Genomic DNA, 20,428 nt, shown 5'->3' with positions numbered 1-20,428 from the left:
AATTACTTTTTGTCCATAATTTTGTATTCTCAGAGAAGTAGGCATGCACCCACTCTAAGCCTGAAATCCTTAATCATGTTATTTTACTTTACTCTTTGTGTCCATAAAACACCCACACTTGTGTGCTGGTGTATTCAGTTGACTTTGTGTATATCATGGGTAACATTCACAGGAATTTATCTGGAGGCTGATGTACTCCATGTCAGGCTTTTTAAGCATATTGCCTTTTGCCACTTAAGCACTTAAAGGCTGTAACCCAGTATGATGCTGTAAGAAAGTTTAGAATTACCTGAAGGGATTAACAAAACATCGTTCTTTCTAGGATCTCTAAATCAGCAAGTTACCACTATAGTTCAAGACTACACTGGGATTTGAGAGAAGTCAGAATTTCTCATCTGTTTGCTTTGGGATTCTGTAACATTACAGATCTACTTATGTGGGGTCTCAGGAGTGGAAGATGTTGGTAAAGCGGTGGCACTGAGGTGTGTCACAGAGTGAGGCCAGTGAGTGGCTGCAGGAGAGGTACTCTGCCAGCACAGAAATGGAAGTGGGAAGCACCAAGCATTTTACCTCACAGAGCCTTTGCAGTTCCTTGCCTCTATTGCCTGAGTGATGCAATTACCTTAGAATTTCTAGTTCAGCTTGTTTACAACACTGGGTTCTTCTTTTTCTTGATGGTTGTTCAAGGTCGTGAAGATCTCTCTAAAAATAAAAATTAGAACACGTCCCTGGTGCACGTTCCTGTCTCCTTTCTCAAATGAGACCAACCAGGAAGCAGCTGACACTAATGCTAACGGTGGTAGTTGAATATAGAATACTGCTGAATGCACCAGGGAGCGCTGCTCTCAGCACCAATGGCTGTGCTATTCATTCTGGCAGAACACTGGTGTGGTCACTGAAGTTAAGGTGCTGGGAAGACATTTTTCTTGCAGAACCCTCTGTGATAAGAGGAATAGAAGCATGTCCTCAATGCGTGTGGAAGACTTCAAAGAAGACCGAAGACAAAATTTAAATTTAGTTCTCAACAGCCCTCAATGCCCAGGGCATCTGCTGTGAACACTGCCAAAATTCCCTCTCCATATTCATCTACTGCATACTCCAGAACCTGCTTTAAATGATCATTGTGAATGTGTATTTTGTCTTTTCCTGAGCAAGATGTGTACTGTCATTTTACCTATTTGTCTTTCTGCTTAAACTGAGAGAGAACTCGGAAGCACTCATTCCAATTCTACAGAATTGTTCCAAATATCTGTGAATATAAAAATTAACTTTTTGGGTACTGCTTTCACTTTTGGCTATCTTCCTATACTATTGCTTTGATCGTGTATTCTGAGATTCTCTGAGGTACTGTCCAATGCATGGAGAACATTTATTACCATGTTACTTTCAAATTTATGTTGTTTTCTTTTGTTTTCATATCTTTTCATATCAAGCTCCCTGAGCTTGCTGACTCTTTTGCTTTTTCAGTTACAAAGTGCCATGCTTGGAATGAAAGTACTTGTTTTTACTGTAGGGTCCTATTGGTAGTTGTGCAGACTGTGCAGGTGGTGCGGAGAAGCCCAAGCACTTTGCTATGGTGGTCACCAGGAATAAACCCTGCTTTTAAGAACAGCTTTCAAGCTTTGTCTCAGGGCTCTAAGCTTCTTAAACTCTTATCCATCACATCTTCAAAGCTTTAACTCTGCAAAATATCTGAGCGGAATAAACATGCTGTAAGTTCTGGAAGTTCTGTGGAAATACATTCCCAACACCTACACTCCAGCATCTTGTTTCAGTAGTGGGGTGGCTGGTACATGAAAAAGGAATGTGCAGACAACTGAAAGCCACGCTAGTATGCACAGCTAAATATGGGCATATAGCTCTGGTACCACATGTTTACAAGTACACCTTCTGCTTCTTTGCTCCTTCCTCTTTCAAACTAAAATTCCTTCTCCAGCGATAGAAAGTAAATATATTGCACCAAATTTTGTCCTTTAGACTTTACTCTGACATGTGATGACTAAATGTTACCCCGCTGTTTGACCTCAGTCACAAACCATATACTGCTTGGTAGTCTAAGAATGCGTAGCCCATGCCTGACCCTATAAATCATTGCTGGAGTGCGGAAAGGCGCTGCGCTGCCATCTCTGCGGTGCCCGCTGTGCAGCGGCTGCTCGGCTGCAGCTAAAGGGCCGCCTGTCGGCGACAGAGGAACAGTGCTGTCAGCTGAAGACGTCTGGGTTTCCTTGTTTCTCTGTCTGTTTTCTCTATACTCGGTGAATGTAAACATTGACATCAGTCAACCTAAGTTCCATAGAAGGCTTTTTTTTTTTTTAAATGACATCAGTATCTGTGTTTGTTTTATTTTTGGTTTTGTTCCTTTGCATCACAGGTCCTCTAAAGATTTTTTGAGCTTAGTTATGTTTAATCAGATCCCATTTTGGGAAGGATAACATTTTGGGCAACTTATTTTGTAAGTCCACACTGTTAATCCAAAAAGAATCCTTAAAATAAATAAATAAAAAAATAAAAAATAAAAACATAAAAAAGCCCACACAAATGGTCTATCTCTTGTTTTTTAACCTTTGGCTTAGTCCAAAAAGGTAAGCAAATCTGAAATGCTGTGAAGCATCAGCAAACTGTGGGTGCCTACAGCTGAGAGGAAAGCAGGTCGTTTTCAGTGGGAAGGCAGTTCTGTTTGTATAGCTGAGCACTCTGCCCAGAGTTTCATAAAGCACTTGTGCTTCTGATAGTGCATGGTGTTAGAGGAAAGGGTTTTGGGAGAGAATTTTGGTGGCTGTTGCTGTTCTGTTTGTTTGTGCAGTGTAAGTTCACACGCTGAGTAGTTTCATTCATTCCAAATTCTCCTTCGCCACATGCAATAGATGCAAAGAAGTAATTAGGTGGATAATTGTCTGGCAGGTACTACCTCTGCTAACTAGATTCCCCATCCATTATGTGCTCTACTGATTCTATTATTTCCCATTGGAATGTATGTTAAAAGCAATTTTTTCAGGATGCGCCTAGATCTACTTATCTACCTTTTTTATTACATTTGCTCCAGGTACTTATCTCTTACAGTTCATAAAACATCTCTTTTGATAGGTACACCTCTGTTCTCTCCTTTCTTTGGAGATATTACACGACTCTTTAATTTCCACGTTTTCTTGTTACACACGTTTGTATGGTGATTTCATCAGCCTTCACCTTCAAAGTTTGCCCACGCTCTGAAGTTTTTCAAATCTACCTCTCTGTTTCTAAGCACTCTGCTATCACACGATGTTGCTTCATTTCCTGTTGAACATCTTCTTCGCAGGCAGTAACACCGCAGTCCTCCCCATTGCTCAACTCTGTAATAACTTCAGTCATCCAGCATTCAAATTCCACCGCTTTGTGCAAAATGTTCCCTAATAGCATTTCCAATAAACATGTTTGTTCTTTCCCCGCAGCTGTGACTCTCTTAGGTCACTCCCCAGCCCCCGCTGGTGTAACATCTTCCATACTTTCCATGATCCAAAATTTCTGTCTCTCTTCACCGCCATAACTTGTATAAAATGTATTTGTTACTTTCATGTTCTCGGCCTCTTGGGAATCTGACCGGATCCTTCCATCTTCTTTGCTACATAATCTGATGAGTTAAACTTTGCTTTCCACTCCTCCTTACGTAGTATCCATAGCAACCAGTGAAGTACCTTGAACCTGACCTTTTTGGAGATGCTGCGGGATCTGTAAGTTTGACTATGGTTATGAATACTCAGCTGCACCAACTGCCATTCAGGATTCGTGCTATGTAAGAAAAAATGACCAAAACCCAAGGACAGGAACAAAATGTAACATTTCCCATTTTTCGCTGATGACAAATTTAACAGCCAATTGTTTGTGTCAGTTAATATGACAGCTATTGAGCAAACAGCTGCTGCTCCAGATGGAATATGTGTGACAGCTGGAGGGTCCAGGTGCATTGCTCTGGAATAAATCAACGTGGGGTTGGCACGTTGGTTTATTCTTGGCTGTTTTGATGGCTCTTCTACCAGCTTCTCTGTCCTAAGGAAACCTTTTTTTTTTTTTTTTTTTTTTTTTGCACATTTGTATGTTAAAGTGTTGGAATTTAAATAGGAGGGAGAGGTTTTACAGTGATTGCGAATAGAGAATTTAGAGACATGGCCTGTAATAATTCTGTGAGTATGTTCATTTTGATTTTTTTAAATGTGACTATAGGAGATGTTCTCTTTCCCTGTACTTTGTCTTCTATATTTCTGTTGTACAGTTGTACAGGAGCAGAGAAAGCTTTTTTAATTACAAGTCACTAACCTTGTCTCCTTGTTTTCCTGACTGGGATGCTGTGCCAGGTGGAGCAAGGGCTGAACCACTACTGATGAAATTGTTTACTCTCTGAGAACTAAATTAGGATCAATAATAAATGCCACTGAGGTCCCTCAATAAGTTGGATGGATTTGTCTGGAAGTTTATCAGTGTAAGACTCTGTAACCTTTTATCAGTTTCTGAATCATCCTATTAACTGATCTGTTTTAGTGCCTATGAGGAAAGAATCTCTCTCAGTATCCCTGCAGAATAATCTCGATAGATAAATCCGAAGGTCACCTAGGAAATCCTCAGGGTGGATTCTGACTGGTCTCGTCCTCATGTCCATCCTTAAACCTATTCTCAAGAGAGTGGTGCCTTAGAAGAATAATATTTTTAAAGATACTTTACAAACTTCCCTCCCTTTGGTACAAATTCTGAAGGAGTGCAAAAAATGTAATAAATGTCTTAGGATTTGTTTTTTCCGAATGCTTACTTTTCTCTGCAGTTTGGTGATAAAATCAGAAATGTTGCTATAAATCACTCATAATTTGACTTTCCCCCATACATACCTTTGTTTTTTTAAGAAAATACCTCATTGTCAAGCTAGCACAATCATGGGAACTGATAATTGGGTTTCGTGGTCTTTGGTGAATCATTACAGAATTTATTATTAATAACTCTAGTGGGAATGCAAATTAATTCTATCAAATACTTGATAAACATAGTAAAAATGTTGTGGGAAGATTCACATACTTTGTGTTAAAAGAGATCCATTCCAAAGGTCACAGCTTGTCAATAGAAAAATAGATTAGGTCATATGTATATCAAAGGTAATACATTGGGCTGGGAGGTTATGTGTATGTATTGACCTAGCTTTGAGTTTCCATCAATAAGCCTGGAGAGGACCTGGGAGAGAACAGAGGTAAAAAGGAAGCTTTGCCTCTTAAGGGCTTCTTACTTTTTTGGGGGGACAAGCGTTGCTGTTTTAGTGGATATCCCTTGAAACATCTGGAGGCAGGGAGGCACACAGTCAGATCTTATGTTTTACCTCTGGTCTGGCAGAGAGCTAAGAATATTTGGAAAAAAAGAAGAGTAGATGGGATCCTCCATGCAAGTCCTCACTCTCAAAGATGTCAGGCTTGCCATTTGATCACTGGATAGCACAGATGAGCAGAAAGCTTAGTGTAACACTGGCATCTGGCAGCTCCAGTATTTCTGTGGTGTCCCAAGGCTACGCTGACAGTTTCAAAAGAGGCGTAGAGAGTGGATTGCCTTCACATTGTCCTACAAAAATGGAAAACTTACATGCAGAGAATCCCTTATTTACTATTCTGGACTTATCCGTTTGGAAAAAACATTTCTCTTCTACCCTTATCTTATCTATCTAGTGTAGAAAATAAGTTACTGGTACACCTCACTGCTGGAAAGCAAATTGTTATTGCAGCCAAAGGGATGTAAGCAGCTGGCCAGAAGTGTGCCACTGATCTCGTGGAACTGGGAACTGGCACTGGAAGTCCTTCTGCATGCCCTGTGTCTTACTTCAGTAAGCTTTATTGGAGGATATATGCCTAGTATAAAGCACAAGTTGGAATCAGCTCATTTTGTTCCTCTTTATTACTGACAAGCCTTCTGTTAACAGGCATGTGGGTAGAAACTTTTCATACTGTTCAGTCAGCTCTGTTTATTTGTATATGTTTCATGGACACGCTTAAGGTCTTCCTGAACCACTTGCAGATACAGAGCAACAGTCCCTCTGATACCCACATTTATCCTTTGGGCTCTGGGCTGAGTGCCCTGTTGTTTCTGTCTGAATGTGCATGTTCGTGGCTAGAAGGAATAGAGAGAGAAACTGCTTGTGAAAAACAAACAGAAAAATGCCAAATGTTCAGGTCTATTCAAACTGATATACACAGAGCAAACCAAATGCACACTTCCCATTAACAGCTGTTGCAGGTCCAACCGGGGGATCTCACACCTGTTTTGTGAGTTCTCCTAATATGCCAGTAATTATTTATTTTTTCTGTTAAGAGAAGTCATGATGAGTTTAATACAATAGTAACTAGGGGAATATCCCACACCAAATAATAGAGCTATTTTAAGTTACAGCACATTGGTACCTAAATTGCCTGATATTTTTACTTTGTGTATGTTGGTCATTAATTTGAAATTACTCTGATTCCTATTGATTGGTTTCATCTGAAACACAAGCATCTATTACACAATATTGATTTTTGCATCACCTTCTGGCCAAGTAGGTTAATTGAATGGTGCTTGGGGAAACTGTTTCAGATACTGTCTTATATTTGCCTTCGAAGAGCTGATGGAATTATTTGACATTTAGCCAAGATATCTGCTAAAACTGCAGCTCGAGCAATGAAACTGTGTAACTCAGGTAGTGATTTAAGTTGCATTTTGAAGGAAATTTATTTCCCATTTGATATTTAAGCAAGATCCAGTTTCTGTTGGAGCCAGTAGGAGTTTTGCCGTTGTTTTTGCAGTTTCCCTCTGGACTATGGCAGTTTTAGGGAGCACAGTGTAGCACAGTCCTGGTACTCTACTGTTAGAAAACCCTGCATTTACAGCAGTGCCATGCATTGCCAATGACGTCAGGGCACGCAGGTCAAAATAGTTTCTTTTGGTTCTGGATTTTAGTACAAATTCAGAACCTAGTGTAGGTTTCATTCAACACTGAGCAGTGTGCTTATTTATCAAACAACTGGTGTTGCCTCATTAAAAAGAAAGAAAATATTCCTAATGCTTCACCTTCTCAAATACCTATGTGAAAAAAGAGGAAACATTTTATCAGTTACTCTCAGTGAATATTCCTCACAGTCTTGCATTTATTTGTAAAGCATTCTGGAAGAGACAACGTGTTAAAGCTTTCTTTGGAACAGCCTCCTCCCAGGAAGCACACTGTAAGATGTTAATTACAGACTGTAAAGTAATGGACCATTTCTGTGGAATAATAACTGTTTCCCACCATCTGCTGAGATGTGTATCTGTCAAGAACGATCAATATTATCTGAGTACTGAAAACAGAAGAAGAAATGAAAAATTATTTCTGTTTCTTCTTTCTGTAGTCAGTGTCCTTATATCTCAAGACCAAATGTTCCACTGTCAGCAGGTTGCTTTTCAATCATCTCTCTTCAAATACATTTATTTGTGAAGCACAAGGTACACGAGTCAATTCTGGGGGGTGATAATGCTGTATTTTGTCTCTTGGGTTCTTTCTTGCAGCTGTGATTGCTCTGTTGTGGTTCATTAGGTGGTTCCTGGCATTTGTGCATTTCTCTGGCCTCACTCTGCCTGTGCAAAAGGCCACAGAAATAGACAAGATGAGGACAAATCTGTTTCAGTAAAGATTTCTTCTCCTTCTCCAGGAACTTTAAAAAAAAAAAGTGAATCCTTTGTATAGAATTAATATACTGAACTGATTTAGTTTGTTAATTTCATTAAGATGCAAAGGGAAAATACAGATGAAGCTTATAGAATGTGAGTTACCAGACGGTTAGGATAAGAGAAGCAGGTTGCAAAGTCCAATACAACATCTTTTCCTCCATGATTTACAAGTGACAAGTAACTCAATAGGTAAAAATAGATGTGCTGGCTTTGCCAATGAAATTTGACTGTTTTCCAATCTATGTGTTATAATCCATATAAAGGATAAAACAATTCCATTATATATCCCTAGAATAATTTACTTGTTTATACTCTGTTGAGAACTTAATCAATCTACATAAAATTAGACTTTCCTTCTGTTGGAAAGTACTGGCACATGAGAGATATTTATATAAGCCAGATTTTTCAGGTGAGGTACCTTTCATAAGCAGTCTTTGCTATCCACATTCCCAAAGAGAGAACAGTGGGCTTCATTCTTCATTCTTTCCAAATTCCAACTCCACTGCCTTAACTGCAGAGCTGTTGTGCCAGGTCAGCTGGCCACAGAGCCACTGTTCAAACTCTCCATGAAAAATAAAATAAAATCAAGTGGTAAATCGGTTTACTTCCAGATGGAAGTAGATGACTCCTTACTGCAAAATGATTCCCTAAATGGTCACAGGCCTGGAGAAATATTACATAGTGGCCTACCTAAGGATGCCCAGCATTTAAGTCTAAGCCAGTTGTAAATTTAGGTCAGAATATGCTACAAACTGACCTGATCTATTCTCGGAAAAAGACTCTTTGCTTCTCAAAGAGGAAAAATTTTTGCAAGGAATGGAAACAATGAAACACCAAAAATACAAAGGAAAACTGGGTTTTGCCTCAGACAGATTAAAATTTGTTCACAAACGCTTTCTTGTCTTTCTAACTTTAAATAATAATAATAATAAAGCTGATTTTATTGAGGGTATCAGTGGAAAAGAAACTGATTTTCCAACTCTTGTTATGCCTGCCTGCTATTGGACCTGTGGGAACTTCTTAAAATAGGCAGCCTTTGCCAGATAGATCCAAGAGTGAAGCAAACACAAAACAATTCTGTGCTTTACATTTATTCCATAGCCTACTGTCCATTTAGTTAGTATATTTGTAGCTTTTGTTTTATGGGTGTCATGACCTAAGGAATCCTTTAGGTCATGAAAACAGGTAATAGTTCACTTCTCAGCCTTTTGAAAAACACAGCAGAATTACTTAGAAGAAGGTGGAACTTTGGAAGGCTTTGCAGAGCTGAATTGCACAACAGCCCCAGATCCAGATTGCACAGGCTTGGTATTTTCAGCCTTTACTAGTGGAAACTCAGATACTAGCAGTAAAACATGTAGAAGGGTGTCACGTTTAATATGGATTTACTTGTATTTGGATTATACCCTCACCCTACAGAAAAGAAATATCAATGCATGGCAGTGTTTATCAGAAACAATTCTGATCATTTCTATTTATACAGCCTTTATAACTTTCCTGTGAACCTCAGAAGGAAAGTAAATGAAAAGCAGAGACAAACTTAGCTAAAGCCACAAAAACATGGCAGCAAAGTGCACATCTATTGAGATAACCTAAACCCAATGCTTGCATTAGCTCTTTCCTTAGGTTCATTCTAATGTTAAAAGCCTCCTGTTGCCTCCAAGAATTTCACTGGCTCCAAAAAACATGTGTTTGGATTTAAGAAATCATATGTGGAATGTAGAACTAATATATAAGCAGGGTCTGTTTGTTTGTTTTGTTGAGTGATTGATTCTATGATTCTATTTCTAGTTGAAGAATATCAATTTTTTTGGAGGATTTCTTAACTTTCCTGTTAAACAGAGTCAGAGTTTCATATGAATTTGCCTACCTATAGAACCAGATTTTCCACAAGTGAAGCAACACGGAACAAACTGGGAATAGTGTGATTTACAAGTAAATTCTTTGTGACGTGTAATAGTACTCAGGCTGTTTAGGATTTATAAACACACATAAAAGGAATAAATATCAGATACTCCATCAGGGACAGAAGGAAGGGAAAAAGCTGGACAGTGTCTTTCTCTCAGATCCTGACAGACACATAGTGCAATTTAGAACAGGTTAAAAAGTTGTGTTGTAGCTAATATTTTTCCTTCTAGTTTTCTGTAGGTCTGGAAAACAGAGTGCTAACTGAATTCTGAACTGATGTGCTCTTCTTTCATCTTTGAGCCTAATAAATGTCTTGTAGAGTGAGGTCTAGAACTGGGCTTATTAATACCAGTGCTGCAAAAGTGCACGATTCCCAATATTTTAGATATGGAGTTTTTCCCCAAAACACGGTCAGGCTACTTAAGGGCAATTTATGCGAAGGCAGAAAGAGAGGTTCTCTTCTTCCCAGGCTTTATTAAAAACTGAGGAATACTAGATGAGACATGAAAAAGGACCAGCCAACCTATTGCAGCTGCAGGGCTTGCAACCCTGATGAGAAATGATCATGGATTGTACTGGTTCTGCTGCACCCAAGTTAAAATAAACTATGGCTGTGTGTTGCAAGTGATGCATGTAAAATCCTCTTGTCAGCTGATGTGTATGGTACAGTGCATTATATGATTCACATGTGTTGGTAACAGATATTTGCAATGTTGTTTTGTGTATACAGGACACAACTGTGAGCTGGTGCTACACTGCAAAGTGATACAATATACTGCTGAAGCCATTGTCAGAATTTCAGTCTGAAATTTTGAGATATAAGGACAAGTGCAAAGAGAACTACCTGACAAGTCTGAAAGGTAAGGCTATGGGCCCCTTCTGTCTAGTATACAAATACACCTATGTGTACATACACAGATTTTAGTTATCAGCTTGCTACCTTGAGCTACTGTGGAGTCCATTGCAATACGAATAGGTTTACCCAGCTTTTACTTACATGTGGCTGGATTTTCAGAAGAGCTCATGCACCATTTCATTACGTAATGAAATGGATAGGATTTTAAAATTTCTTCTGTCGACCATGGTGACACACTGAACTGACCTGTTCTGATTATTTATCCCCCTTGGGAGTGCTCTGACATGGATTGCGTTCAAATAGTAATTTGTAATTGATCTCTCTCTGTATCCCAGTGGGTCTGCCCAATGCTTGTCAGTTCTATATATTGCAAGACCTGTTTTTCTTTAAAAAACAAGAGGGTTGTTTACTGGGATAAGTATAATTACATTCTACCAGTTCTGGTATGACAGGAATTTGAGGTGGAGCAGTGCATAGTTCAGAGTCCTCCTGGGACAAACACAAGTTCTGCCTGTGTTTATCCAGATAAATAATATTTCTTTTTTGTTGAGAGTGAACTGGCCAAACCAGGGCTTCTTAAGTTTGCTGTGGTGTAATAAACCCAAAATCCAGCTTTAGTTTTTTATCCAGCACATAGGTCAAAGGGTGAATGTGCTGAGCACCTGAGATCAGCTCCCCACTGAAATCAGTGGATCCAGTTGTTGAGTTCTCATTCAGTTCTTGCTCAGGCAAAACAATGAGTTGTGATCCAACTTTGTAGGCATCACATCAAGCACAGTCTGTCTGGATTTGGCTAGTGTCAGTTGCTTCTCTTGTTTTAAGAGGTAATTCCTTGAACTTATCTACACATGGCTACCATTATTTATGCATTTGATAACTTCAACAAAAGTTTTGAGTACCATGTTTCAGAAGCATCAGTCACTGCTCAGAAAGATTCAAGGTCATAGAGAACAGCATGCCTTTGTGTTGCATGAGAGCTTTTAAACATATTGCTTGACCAACTTGAAGCTGAAGTGCTGCGTGAATCAATGACCTTGAGGGAATCCTTCTGGTAAACATCGCTGTACCTGCTAAATCTTTGAGCTGTAATTGGACTTTGTTAACAAGGATGCTGTGTGTGGCATTCATCAAGGAAGGCTGATAAACCACTCCAAATGAGAAAGTGAACCTACCAGTTTAATTTTAATCGCTGACATTGGTCATGGATCACTGCTTGGTCTCTGTTTTTTTAATTTCGGTAGAATAGTTATTGTAATTTGCAAGAACGCTGCCTTCTGCTTCCTCCTGAATTTGCCCTTCAGCATGCATTTGTTGCAGTAACATTTTGAACCTGCTGAGTCCAAGTGTGTTTATGATTTGAGTAACATTACATACATTCTTTAAATCAAGAAATTAAAAAGCATTGCAGTTTGCTTGTCCTTTTTTAATAGAGGATATGCTATTTCAAATTTTGTCAGTGTTCATTATGTAGTCTTAAAGGCAAATGAATTATAAACCATGAAAAATACAAACACATTAACTTCAGAGTTTTTACAAAACTAAGGACTGTTCATTTTACTGGGGGTAATTAGGACCTATTGACCTCATCTTAGCATGTTACTGAAGTCACTGCAGAAAACTCATCATTTTCTGTGTCACGGTACAAGTTTGGTTTGCAAAGTAGCCTTGCACTATGCAGTCTGGCTTCATTTTTGCATAGGTGCCAATGCATAATGTCCTCATGGGAGGATATTATGGAAAAGAAATGAATTCTGCATTCATTCTGTGGTCATTACTCACCTCGTATCAAAATAACTTACAATAAAAATTATTTTTTTCAATGATTCTGAAATCGTCCAGAACTTTGCTAACACTTTTAATTAACAGAGTATCAACTGATGGGAAAAAAAAAATCAACAACTGGTAGAACACAGATGGCTGAATACGTTGTTGTAAACTTAATACATTTTTAGTTGTTATTAATTACGATATTTTGAGGAAATTTGACTGAAGTTACAAAGCAGTCACCTCTTAAAGCTGCTTTGTATCTCCACACAGGTATTTGTGCTATATGCACGTCATCCCATTCGCCATTTACTTGTGAGTAGAGTTTTAATCCATTGTTCTCACCAGGAGCTATTTGGGAAGCTTTCCAACAAAAACTTTTAATTGTTAGTATTATTGATTACAGAATGAAAAATACCCCATATGTCTAATTCATCTCACAGTTGTAATAGCTGATCCCAGCTACTTTGACAGTTAAACCTTTACTGCTGATTTGGTCTGTAAGACCTAAACTAACTCCCTTCCATATTGTAAGTACAGTTGCATATTCCACAAATCATCTTCAGATATATTTTGGTGAATCATCTTGCTGTAAACTGCTTGATCTCCACATAGCACTTCAGCATCATCGCTGGTGAATCATTCTGGCATTTATACCTTACGCATTCTTTCCAGAACAGAAAAGGTTGGGCTTTGTGGTTGGGTTGGCTGGAGGTACAGGAGTGGAGATAAAGGCTGAGAAACTCTTAGGAATATAACTGGGCTTTTGAAGAGAAGTTATGAATTATGCTTGGTTATTACTTGAACTAAATTCAAATGCCTATTTAGGGAATATTTGGACAATATACAGTATAGACAGAAAATGGAAATTATGCCTGCCCATACTAGTGGAAGGCATAAACACCCAAATTGAAGGCTTGCTTAGGAAAAGTACCTGAAGGGGGTAGATGCAGTGTTTTGTTTCCTTTGCAAATGATACTTTCTAAGTAAGGAAATTGTATTTTCAGGAAGACAGATTTAGCTGAGTGTTCTAGCAGTCTAATTTTGGTTAATCATCAAAAACTTCAGCAAAAATACTACAAACCTGTGTTGAATAAAACAGGTGAGTACTATTCTGCTGGCATAACTTGGATTGGTAGTTGAACTTGAAAAATAAAAATTTCATATTAAAACTATTTATCTGCTTCCAAGTACGATAATTCTAGAACCATGGATTAGCAAAATCTCAGAGTTCAAGGAAATCACATAGGAGAAGAACTGCTTACTAGCAAGGCTCTGCCTCCACGTGATTCTTAGGTATTTTGAAGAACGAATAAATTTGTGAAGCATAACTTTTCCCTAAATAACCATGTTGAGTCTGCTCTAATATGTCATGTTTAATCAAGTATCTACCTTCTTTGTTATAGTTTCTACCAATTTTTGTAGGGCAAACATCAGATTTACTGGTCCATTGTTCTGAGGATCCATTTTGGAGCTCTTCACAGAAAACCAGCCCCACATTTGCAACTTTCTATTCCTTGAGGACAGAGCCTATTGTAATTTACAAATTACGTGCCATCATTGTTAGTATGCACATAAACTGGCACACAACTTGACGATTAGTTGCTATTTGTTTTATGGATTTGTTCTAAAACCTTTTGTAACTGACATTTCACTTCATGACCTTGTGGCCAAGAGGGCCAATGGCTTACTGGGGTGCATTAAAAAGAGCGTGGCCAGCAGGTCAAAGGAGGTGATCCTCCCCCTCTACTCTGCCCTGGTGAGGCCTCATCTGGAGTACTGCGTCCAGTTCTGGGCTCCCCAGTACAAAAAAGACAGGGATCTCTTGGAAAGAGTCCAGCGGAGGGCCACGAAGATGGTGAAGGGCCTGGAGCATCTCTGCTATGAGGAAAGGCTGAGTGAACTGGGTCTGTTCAGCCTTGAGAAAAGGAGACTGAGAGGGGACCTGATCCAGGTCTATAAATATCTAAGGTGTGGGGGGCAGAGTGGCGAGGCCGGACTGTTTTCTGCAGTGTGTGAGACAGGACAAGGGGAAACGGCCGGAAACTGCAGCATAGGAAATTCCACACAAATGTGCACAAGAACTTCTTTACAGTGAGGTGACGGAGCACTGGAACAGGCTGCCAGGGAGGTGGTGGAGTCTCCCTCTCTGGAGATGTTCAAGACCTGCCTGGATGCCGACCTGTGCGACCTGCTGTAGGGAACCTGCTTTGGCAGGGGGGTTGGACTCGATGATCTCTGGAGGTCCCTTCCAACCCCTACAATTCTGTGATTCTGTGTGACATATCCTCCATTTCTTTCCCTTTTAAGAAAGGTTGTAATATAAGATACTTTATAAACTTCTTCATGTTGATCAAAGACATGAAGAGTTTGTTTAATTTTCTTACAGCCTTGTCTTCTTTTGATGCACACTGCTTGCTCGTTGGCCTTGCAGATTTTTGGCAGAACTTCTTGCTTTTGATGTGTATGAAAAAGGATTACATTCATAGTGTTTCTGCCTTAGTAAAATGTTTCTCAGAACTATTTTGATTTGCCTTGCTTTCTTGTTAAATCTCATAGCCAAAGTGTATTTTTCTCCCCTGTTCATTTGAAACCATTTTCATTTTTTTGGAGGATGTCTTTGTGCTTCTAACTTTCTATTGTTGCCTTGTTATTAAGTATCCTGGACTCTTTTGATCTTTCCAGAAGTATTTCTTTAAGTGATATTCATTTGTTCTGACTATCTCAAATTTCTAATGTGTCTTTGAGGAGTTACGTACTGCATGCAAACATTTTACATTTCTTGCTACTGCCTTTATTTTTTAAATATTGTAGTGGTGGATTTCTGTTTCTTGGTCTCTGTGTAGAACTAAATACATTTTGGCCACTGTGTGCTGCTCTCACAGTAATGTCTCACATACAACTTGCTATGAGGGAAAGAATTTTCTTCCTGCTTTCCCCAATTAGATGGTCCCAACATGAAGTCATTGCTCTAAAGCAATATCTGGAATTTTGTGTCATCTTTAGAAGAAGCTGAGAATGAGTTTCACACCCGTATGCATCTATCATTTGACACTTCACTGAGTAATGACTGGTGCTAAGGCAGGCAGGCAGGTAGCAGCATGGGGAATCTCTAAATTATTCACCTCCCTACCTTACAGAGGAAAGTCTGCAGTGAATCCTGCTGGAAAAGTAGGATTCTGATCCTACCTCCAGTGATCATAAAGTATTTGTGAATGAAAAAAAAAAAGTGTATCTGTAGACAGAAATCCTGACCTGACAGAAAGGTTGTTTGAACGAATTAGCTACTTCAGTTCTTACTATTTCTGGCTTTATTCCTAAAGTGTTACTTACTTTACTGGAGAAGACACTGATAAAAAAAGAGATTAAAAAATCTTTTTCTCAGTGTGTTTGAAAGATGGAAAACTGCACATAGTCTGCCAGCAGAAAGGCTTTGCTAAGCCTGTTCCAGGCTCCACAGGTGCATATGAGTAAATGAGGGGGTAATGCAAATGAGCATTTGTCACAGCTCTGTTGTTCAGCACAGGCAATTCACAGTCTCTGTAATAACACAAATGTAATTCCTTTGCTCCATTGGGATTTATAGTGGTCATTTCCTACAAATTGAATCCACAGAAAAGGAACACAGCATTGTAGTTTTCAGACGCATTGACACCCGTATGAAGAAAATAAACAGGAAATAGAGAATGAAGATAACAGATAGGGGTAATTCTTAGTAATCCAGTGTAGCAAGGATATTTATGTGGTGAAGATAAAAGATCAGGATTACAGTTTTTGGTTCTGCAGCTGTCCCCCTTTGTGATCTGGAACAAATCACGTATCATTCCAACACCTTGCTTTTCTATTTGGAAATTGATGATACTTCTTTTTTTTATTATTATTATGAAGCGCTTCTATTAATTTAAAGCAAAGAAGGAATGTGGTAATGTAGTGACACGGCAACAGACTTGAGATTTCAAACGGGAAGGCGTCTGAACTTTTCTGTTAAGCAATCTTCAGGGAGCAGATGTTAATCCAGTGGGTCACGTTGTTTCTCAGCTTTACAACTCCTACACAGCAATGACAAATGAGCACGCAGCTGACGCTGCTGGACGTGATTCAATCTACCAAAGGGCACGGCCTCAGATGCCCTGACCCAAATTCCCCGTCCGCTCCCCAGCAGTCCCCGAGGGGTGCGCGAGGGGGAGCGAGAGCAGATCTGAAACAGGTGGGAAAAACAGAGACAGCGACCCGGTTTTACGTCCGCAGCCCTCCAGCCGCAATAAGGGGCAGCAGGGAAAAGATCATTAAATTAACCACAACGAAGCCATGCCCTGTGCCACTCTACACTTGAACCACATTCAATTCTTCACAAGTCAGACGGCCGTGGCCGCCGCGGTCTCGAACCAGCGGCCCCAAAGGCAGCGAGCGGCGGGCCGGAAGCGCTCTTGGCTGAGCGCGGCCGGAAGTGGCAGCCGTTGATCGCAGCGCACTTCCGCCGCCCGCCTCGCGCCGGGAGGGGCCTGGAGCGCCTGCTGCCGCCTCATGGCCGCCTCTGTGGTAAGTCCTCGCGCCGCCTGCCGCGCCGGGGACAGCCTGGGCTGGGGCTGGGGCTCGGGCTCGGGCTCGGGCTCGGTTACTGCTGCAGGGTCTTCGCAGTGGAGCGGGAGGAGCCGCCGGTCAGGGCCACGGTTGTGAGGCGGGGAGCTGCGGCCTCGCACAGAGGCGGCCCGGAGTGGAGCGCGGTTCCGCCTGGCCTTCTTCGTCCCGGGCCCGGGCGCAGCGCTTCTGGAGATGAGGGGATGCCCGCGTGGGGCGGGCGGCGGCGGAGGGGAGAGAGGGACAGCGGGCGGTCTCTGCTCCTTAGCTGCTCGCGTTGCCCGAGCGGCTCTGACTGCCGTCGGCCAGAGGCCGGCTCCTCCTCCCCGTCCCGCCCTCTATGTGGGCACGCGGGGTTCGGGGCCCGCGGGGTTCGGGGCCCGCGGCCGCCTGAAGCTCAGTACTCCAGGCCGTGGGCTTGTGAGTTATAGGACGCCTGAGCAGTCTGTGGCAGAAGGGCTTCGGGCCCTGAATAGGTGGTGGAGTATTAAAGGGAAAACTAATTGTCATCAGAGTCTTCCAAAGAAGTAGTAATTTGAGTACCACGTTCTTGTTAAATGCCGAGAAGAAAGATTTCCCTGTGAGCTGGTTTGGTGTTGGAATGGCAGCAGTGAGAAACTGAAATCTCCATCCTTACAGGTGTTCAAAATGTGATTAGAGCTAGGACTCCAAGTAGTCAGGCCTGTCTTGGAAGCTAGATCAGAGCTGACCTTTGAGTGAGAGGCCAGATCAGATGTCTGAGGAGGTTTCTAAATAAGTGTACAGGGTTACCATTAAAAAGAACTTGTTCTGAGTATTAAAACTTATGCAGCTTATTTTCTGTTTGACTTAAATCCCTATAAAATCCCCAGAGACTTTCAAGGCGAGGCTGGATAAGGCCCTAATCTAGCTCTGTTGTCCCTGTTCATTTCAGGAAGTTGGACCACGTGGCCCTCAGAGGTCCCTACCAACTCTAGGGATTCTATGATTATACATTACGGGTTCCCTAACTGCTCTTTGTTTTACCCTGGCGTTTCTCTGTTGGTCTCCATCACACCTGTTCTGTCTGTGCAGTGACTAACTGGCAGCACGTTTGGCTCCTGGTTAGAAAGCGTGTGTGCAAATGCATGCTGATGGAGTAATAACAGCCATCTGCCCCAAATAACTAACCAGTCAGGTTATGATTACTGCTCACCAGTGGGTGCTCTGACACTCCTTATCTCACAGTGTCACAGTTTCTGTTGGCACTTGCAGGAATATAGTGCCTTTGGCTTGAGAATTGGCCTCTGGGTACAGAAACTGTTGGAGGAGATGGAGAAGAACAGTGTCATGTCCATCCACAGGGAATTTAAAAAAGTAGTAATGCGAGACAATTTGTCCCTATAGAGTAAGCAGTGGTTATTTGATATGCTGGTGAGTATTTTGCAGCATGGAAATTTTTCCAAGTAAAAGTGTTTCTTGGGGTAATGTAGGAACTGGTGGTAGTTTTGGTATGTATTCATTAAAGACGACCAAGAAAAATAACGGAGTTGTGTTGTACTGATGGGATTATAAATGTTGAGAATGTAATGTTGAAATAGAAGAATGAGAAATTATAACACTTTAAACAAAACATCATTATGAAACGAAATTAAAGATTACAAGTAGCTTGCTCTGTAAGTATTGCCTCCTATGTGTTTTCATGGGAACTACAACATATACAAGGAGCACAATAGCGCTGTGTGATTGAATCACAGAATCACAGAATTGTAGGGGTTGGAAGGGACCTCCAGAGATCATCGAGTCCAACCCCCCTGCCAAAGCAGGTTCCCTACCGTAGGTCGCACAGGTCGGCATCCAGGCAGGTCTTGAACATCTCCAGAGAGGGAGACTCCACCACCTCCCTGGGCAGCCTGTTCCAGTGCTCCGTCACCTCACTGTAAAGAAGTTCCTTCGCACATTTGTGCAGAACTTCCTATGCTGCAGTTTCCGGCCGTTTCCCCTTGTCCTGTCTCCACTCACCACTGAAAAGAGTCCATCCTCGCCATTCTAACAAGTTTTCAACTACAAAACACTGTTTTCCACCACAGTCACCACCATTAGCTGTGCTTTTTCACTAGTGATGAACAAGAGCCTGCATGCTGAGCTGTCACTGCCACCACTGCTGCAATGCACTGCCCCCCCCCCCCCCCCCCCCACTGTGCTCACACCCACTGATTGGTCTCCAAAAACATTCAGCAAGCGTTGATGAGTGGCAGTAGGTGCCATGTCTTCCACACAGAGGAATTCAATTCCACTTCTTTGCTTCATCCTCACTTCCATGTCAGTCACCATGTCAGGCTGCCCTTCTGCTGCCATCTGTCACATGGCACAAAATGTAATGGGATATTGGTGGGAAGGTTCAGCTCTGCTGCTGTACCACCACCATCTGCCTCTGACACAGTGAACCAACATCACAAAATAGGAGGCATTGCTTTTGGAGTAGTCCTCACAGGTCTGTAGGCAGGAAATTGAGATATTGCTGTTCAGTAAACAAACTGAGTATATTACCAAATGAGATCCCAGTTCAGTATTGTGACATCAAATGATTAAATAAAGATGTGAGAGGTGCTTAGTTCTTGTGGATGCAGAATTGGAGTGATTAATAGTAGTAGAATGTTCAGCATGCCAGTGCGCACTCTCTTTCCCTGCTATATGTCCAAGTAGAACTATTATTACTTTTTGCATATATCTCTCTTTCTATAGAAATACTTTAAAATATTCCTATGAATTTGGTTTAAAAAAATCAAGTGTGGTGGTGTGATGGAGTTCATTTTCAGCAACGTGTTGGATACATTTCGTTCCTTTAATTCAGAACATCCATCACAGAAAGCAGCAGCTCTTTTCACTGAATGCTTGTGCGTTCACAATGCTTCAACCAGCTGGAGCCCATTTTCCAATGCAACCATTTTCAATTTCAATACAATAAATAAACCAGCATTCAGAGATGAGTCCTAAGGCTTGCTGGAAGCTAATGAGATACTTCCAGGAAGTAGAAAAGCAGTTTGCAATCAGTTTCAGCATTGCTTGACGTCATCTTTCAGTGAGAGTGGAGAATACAGTGATTTTGGCTGCTCACTAGTGTGAGCTACTGCTTAGATGGCTAGTTTGCACAGAATATAAATAATAATATAGTATATTGTAATTAAATATGAAATGAAAAAATACTTAAGCTTTTTGTCTTTTTTTTTTTTTTTTTTACCTCCAGGATTTCAAAACCTATGTGGATCAAGCCTGCAGAGCTGCAGAAGAATTTGTCAACATTTATTATGAGACTATGGATAAAAGGAGAAGGGTATGTACATGTTTTACCAATACCTTGAACTGTTTTGGATAGTTTCATGTGCTTTTCTAGCTACCATTACACTTGAAAGTAAGTCTTCAAGTACTTACACTTGAAGTTGGTTCCTGTGAATTGCATTGGAGCAGAGGTCTCAGCTTGGCCTCCTAGGCTGCCCTGTAAAGGATTGCTTTGTGTTACTGCACAGCACTGTTCAGAAAGGGGCCCTGTTAGCAATTACCTCACTGTTCTTCAGCATAGTAGTTCAGTTCAAATCCAGATACATGTTAGAGGTGCAGAATTTGTTAGCTGACCTCTGAGGTACCATGTATTATAGTTGTAATTTAAAAAATGTAGGTGGA

The 20,428-nt window shown here is 40.9% G+C and overlaps 1 protein-coding gene across 5 annotated transcripts in view; it reads left to right on the top strand.

Moving 5' to 3' along the window:
* Positions 1–20,428, top strand: part of NXT2 (nuclear transport factor 2 like export factor 2) — a 72,676-nt gene that overhangs the window by 47,327 nt on the left and 4,921 nt on the right. For 4 of the 5 annotated variants that reach the window (XM_048959952.1, XM_048959950.1, XM_048959949.1 and 1 more), the window contains exons 3-4: positions 10,322–10,451; positions 19,995–20,081. In XM_048959952.1, the coding sequence (XP_048815909.1) occupies positions 20,064–20,081 (18 nt within the window). In that variant the 5' untranslated portion in view covers positions 10,322–10,451; positions 19,995–20,063. Of the gene's footprint in view, positions 1–10,321; positions 10,452–16,334; positions 16,751–19,994; positions 20,082–20,428 lie in introns of those variants that run through there. The other variant, XM_048959948.1, reaches the window with a different exon arrangement.

This window comes from Lagopus muta, chromosome 13 (assembly GCF_023343835.1).
Source record: "Lagopus muta isolate bLagMut1 chromosome 13, bLagMut1 primary, whole genome shotgun sequence".
NCBI classification, from domain to species: Eukaryota; Metazoa; Chordata; class Aves; order Galliformes; family Phasianidae; genus Lagopus; species Lagopus muta.
Note: the sequence above shows the minus strand (reverse complement) of the source record. Positions and strands in the feature narration are given on the sequence as shown.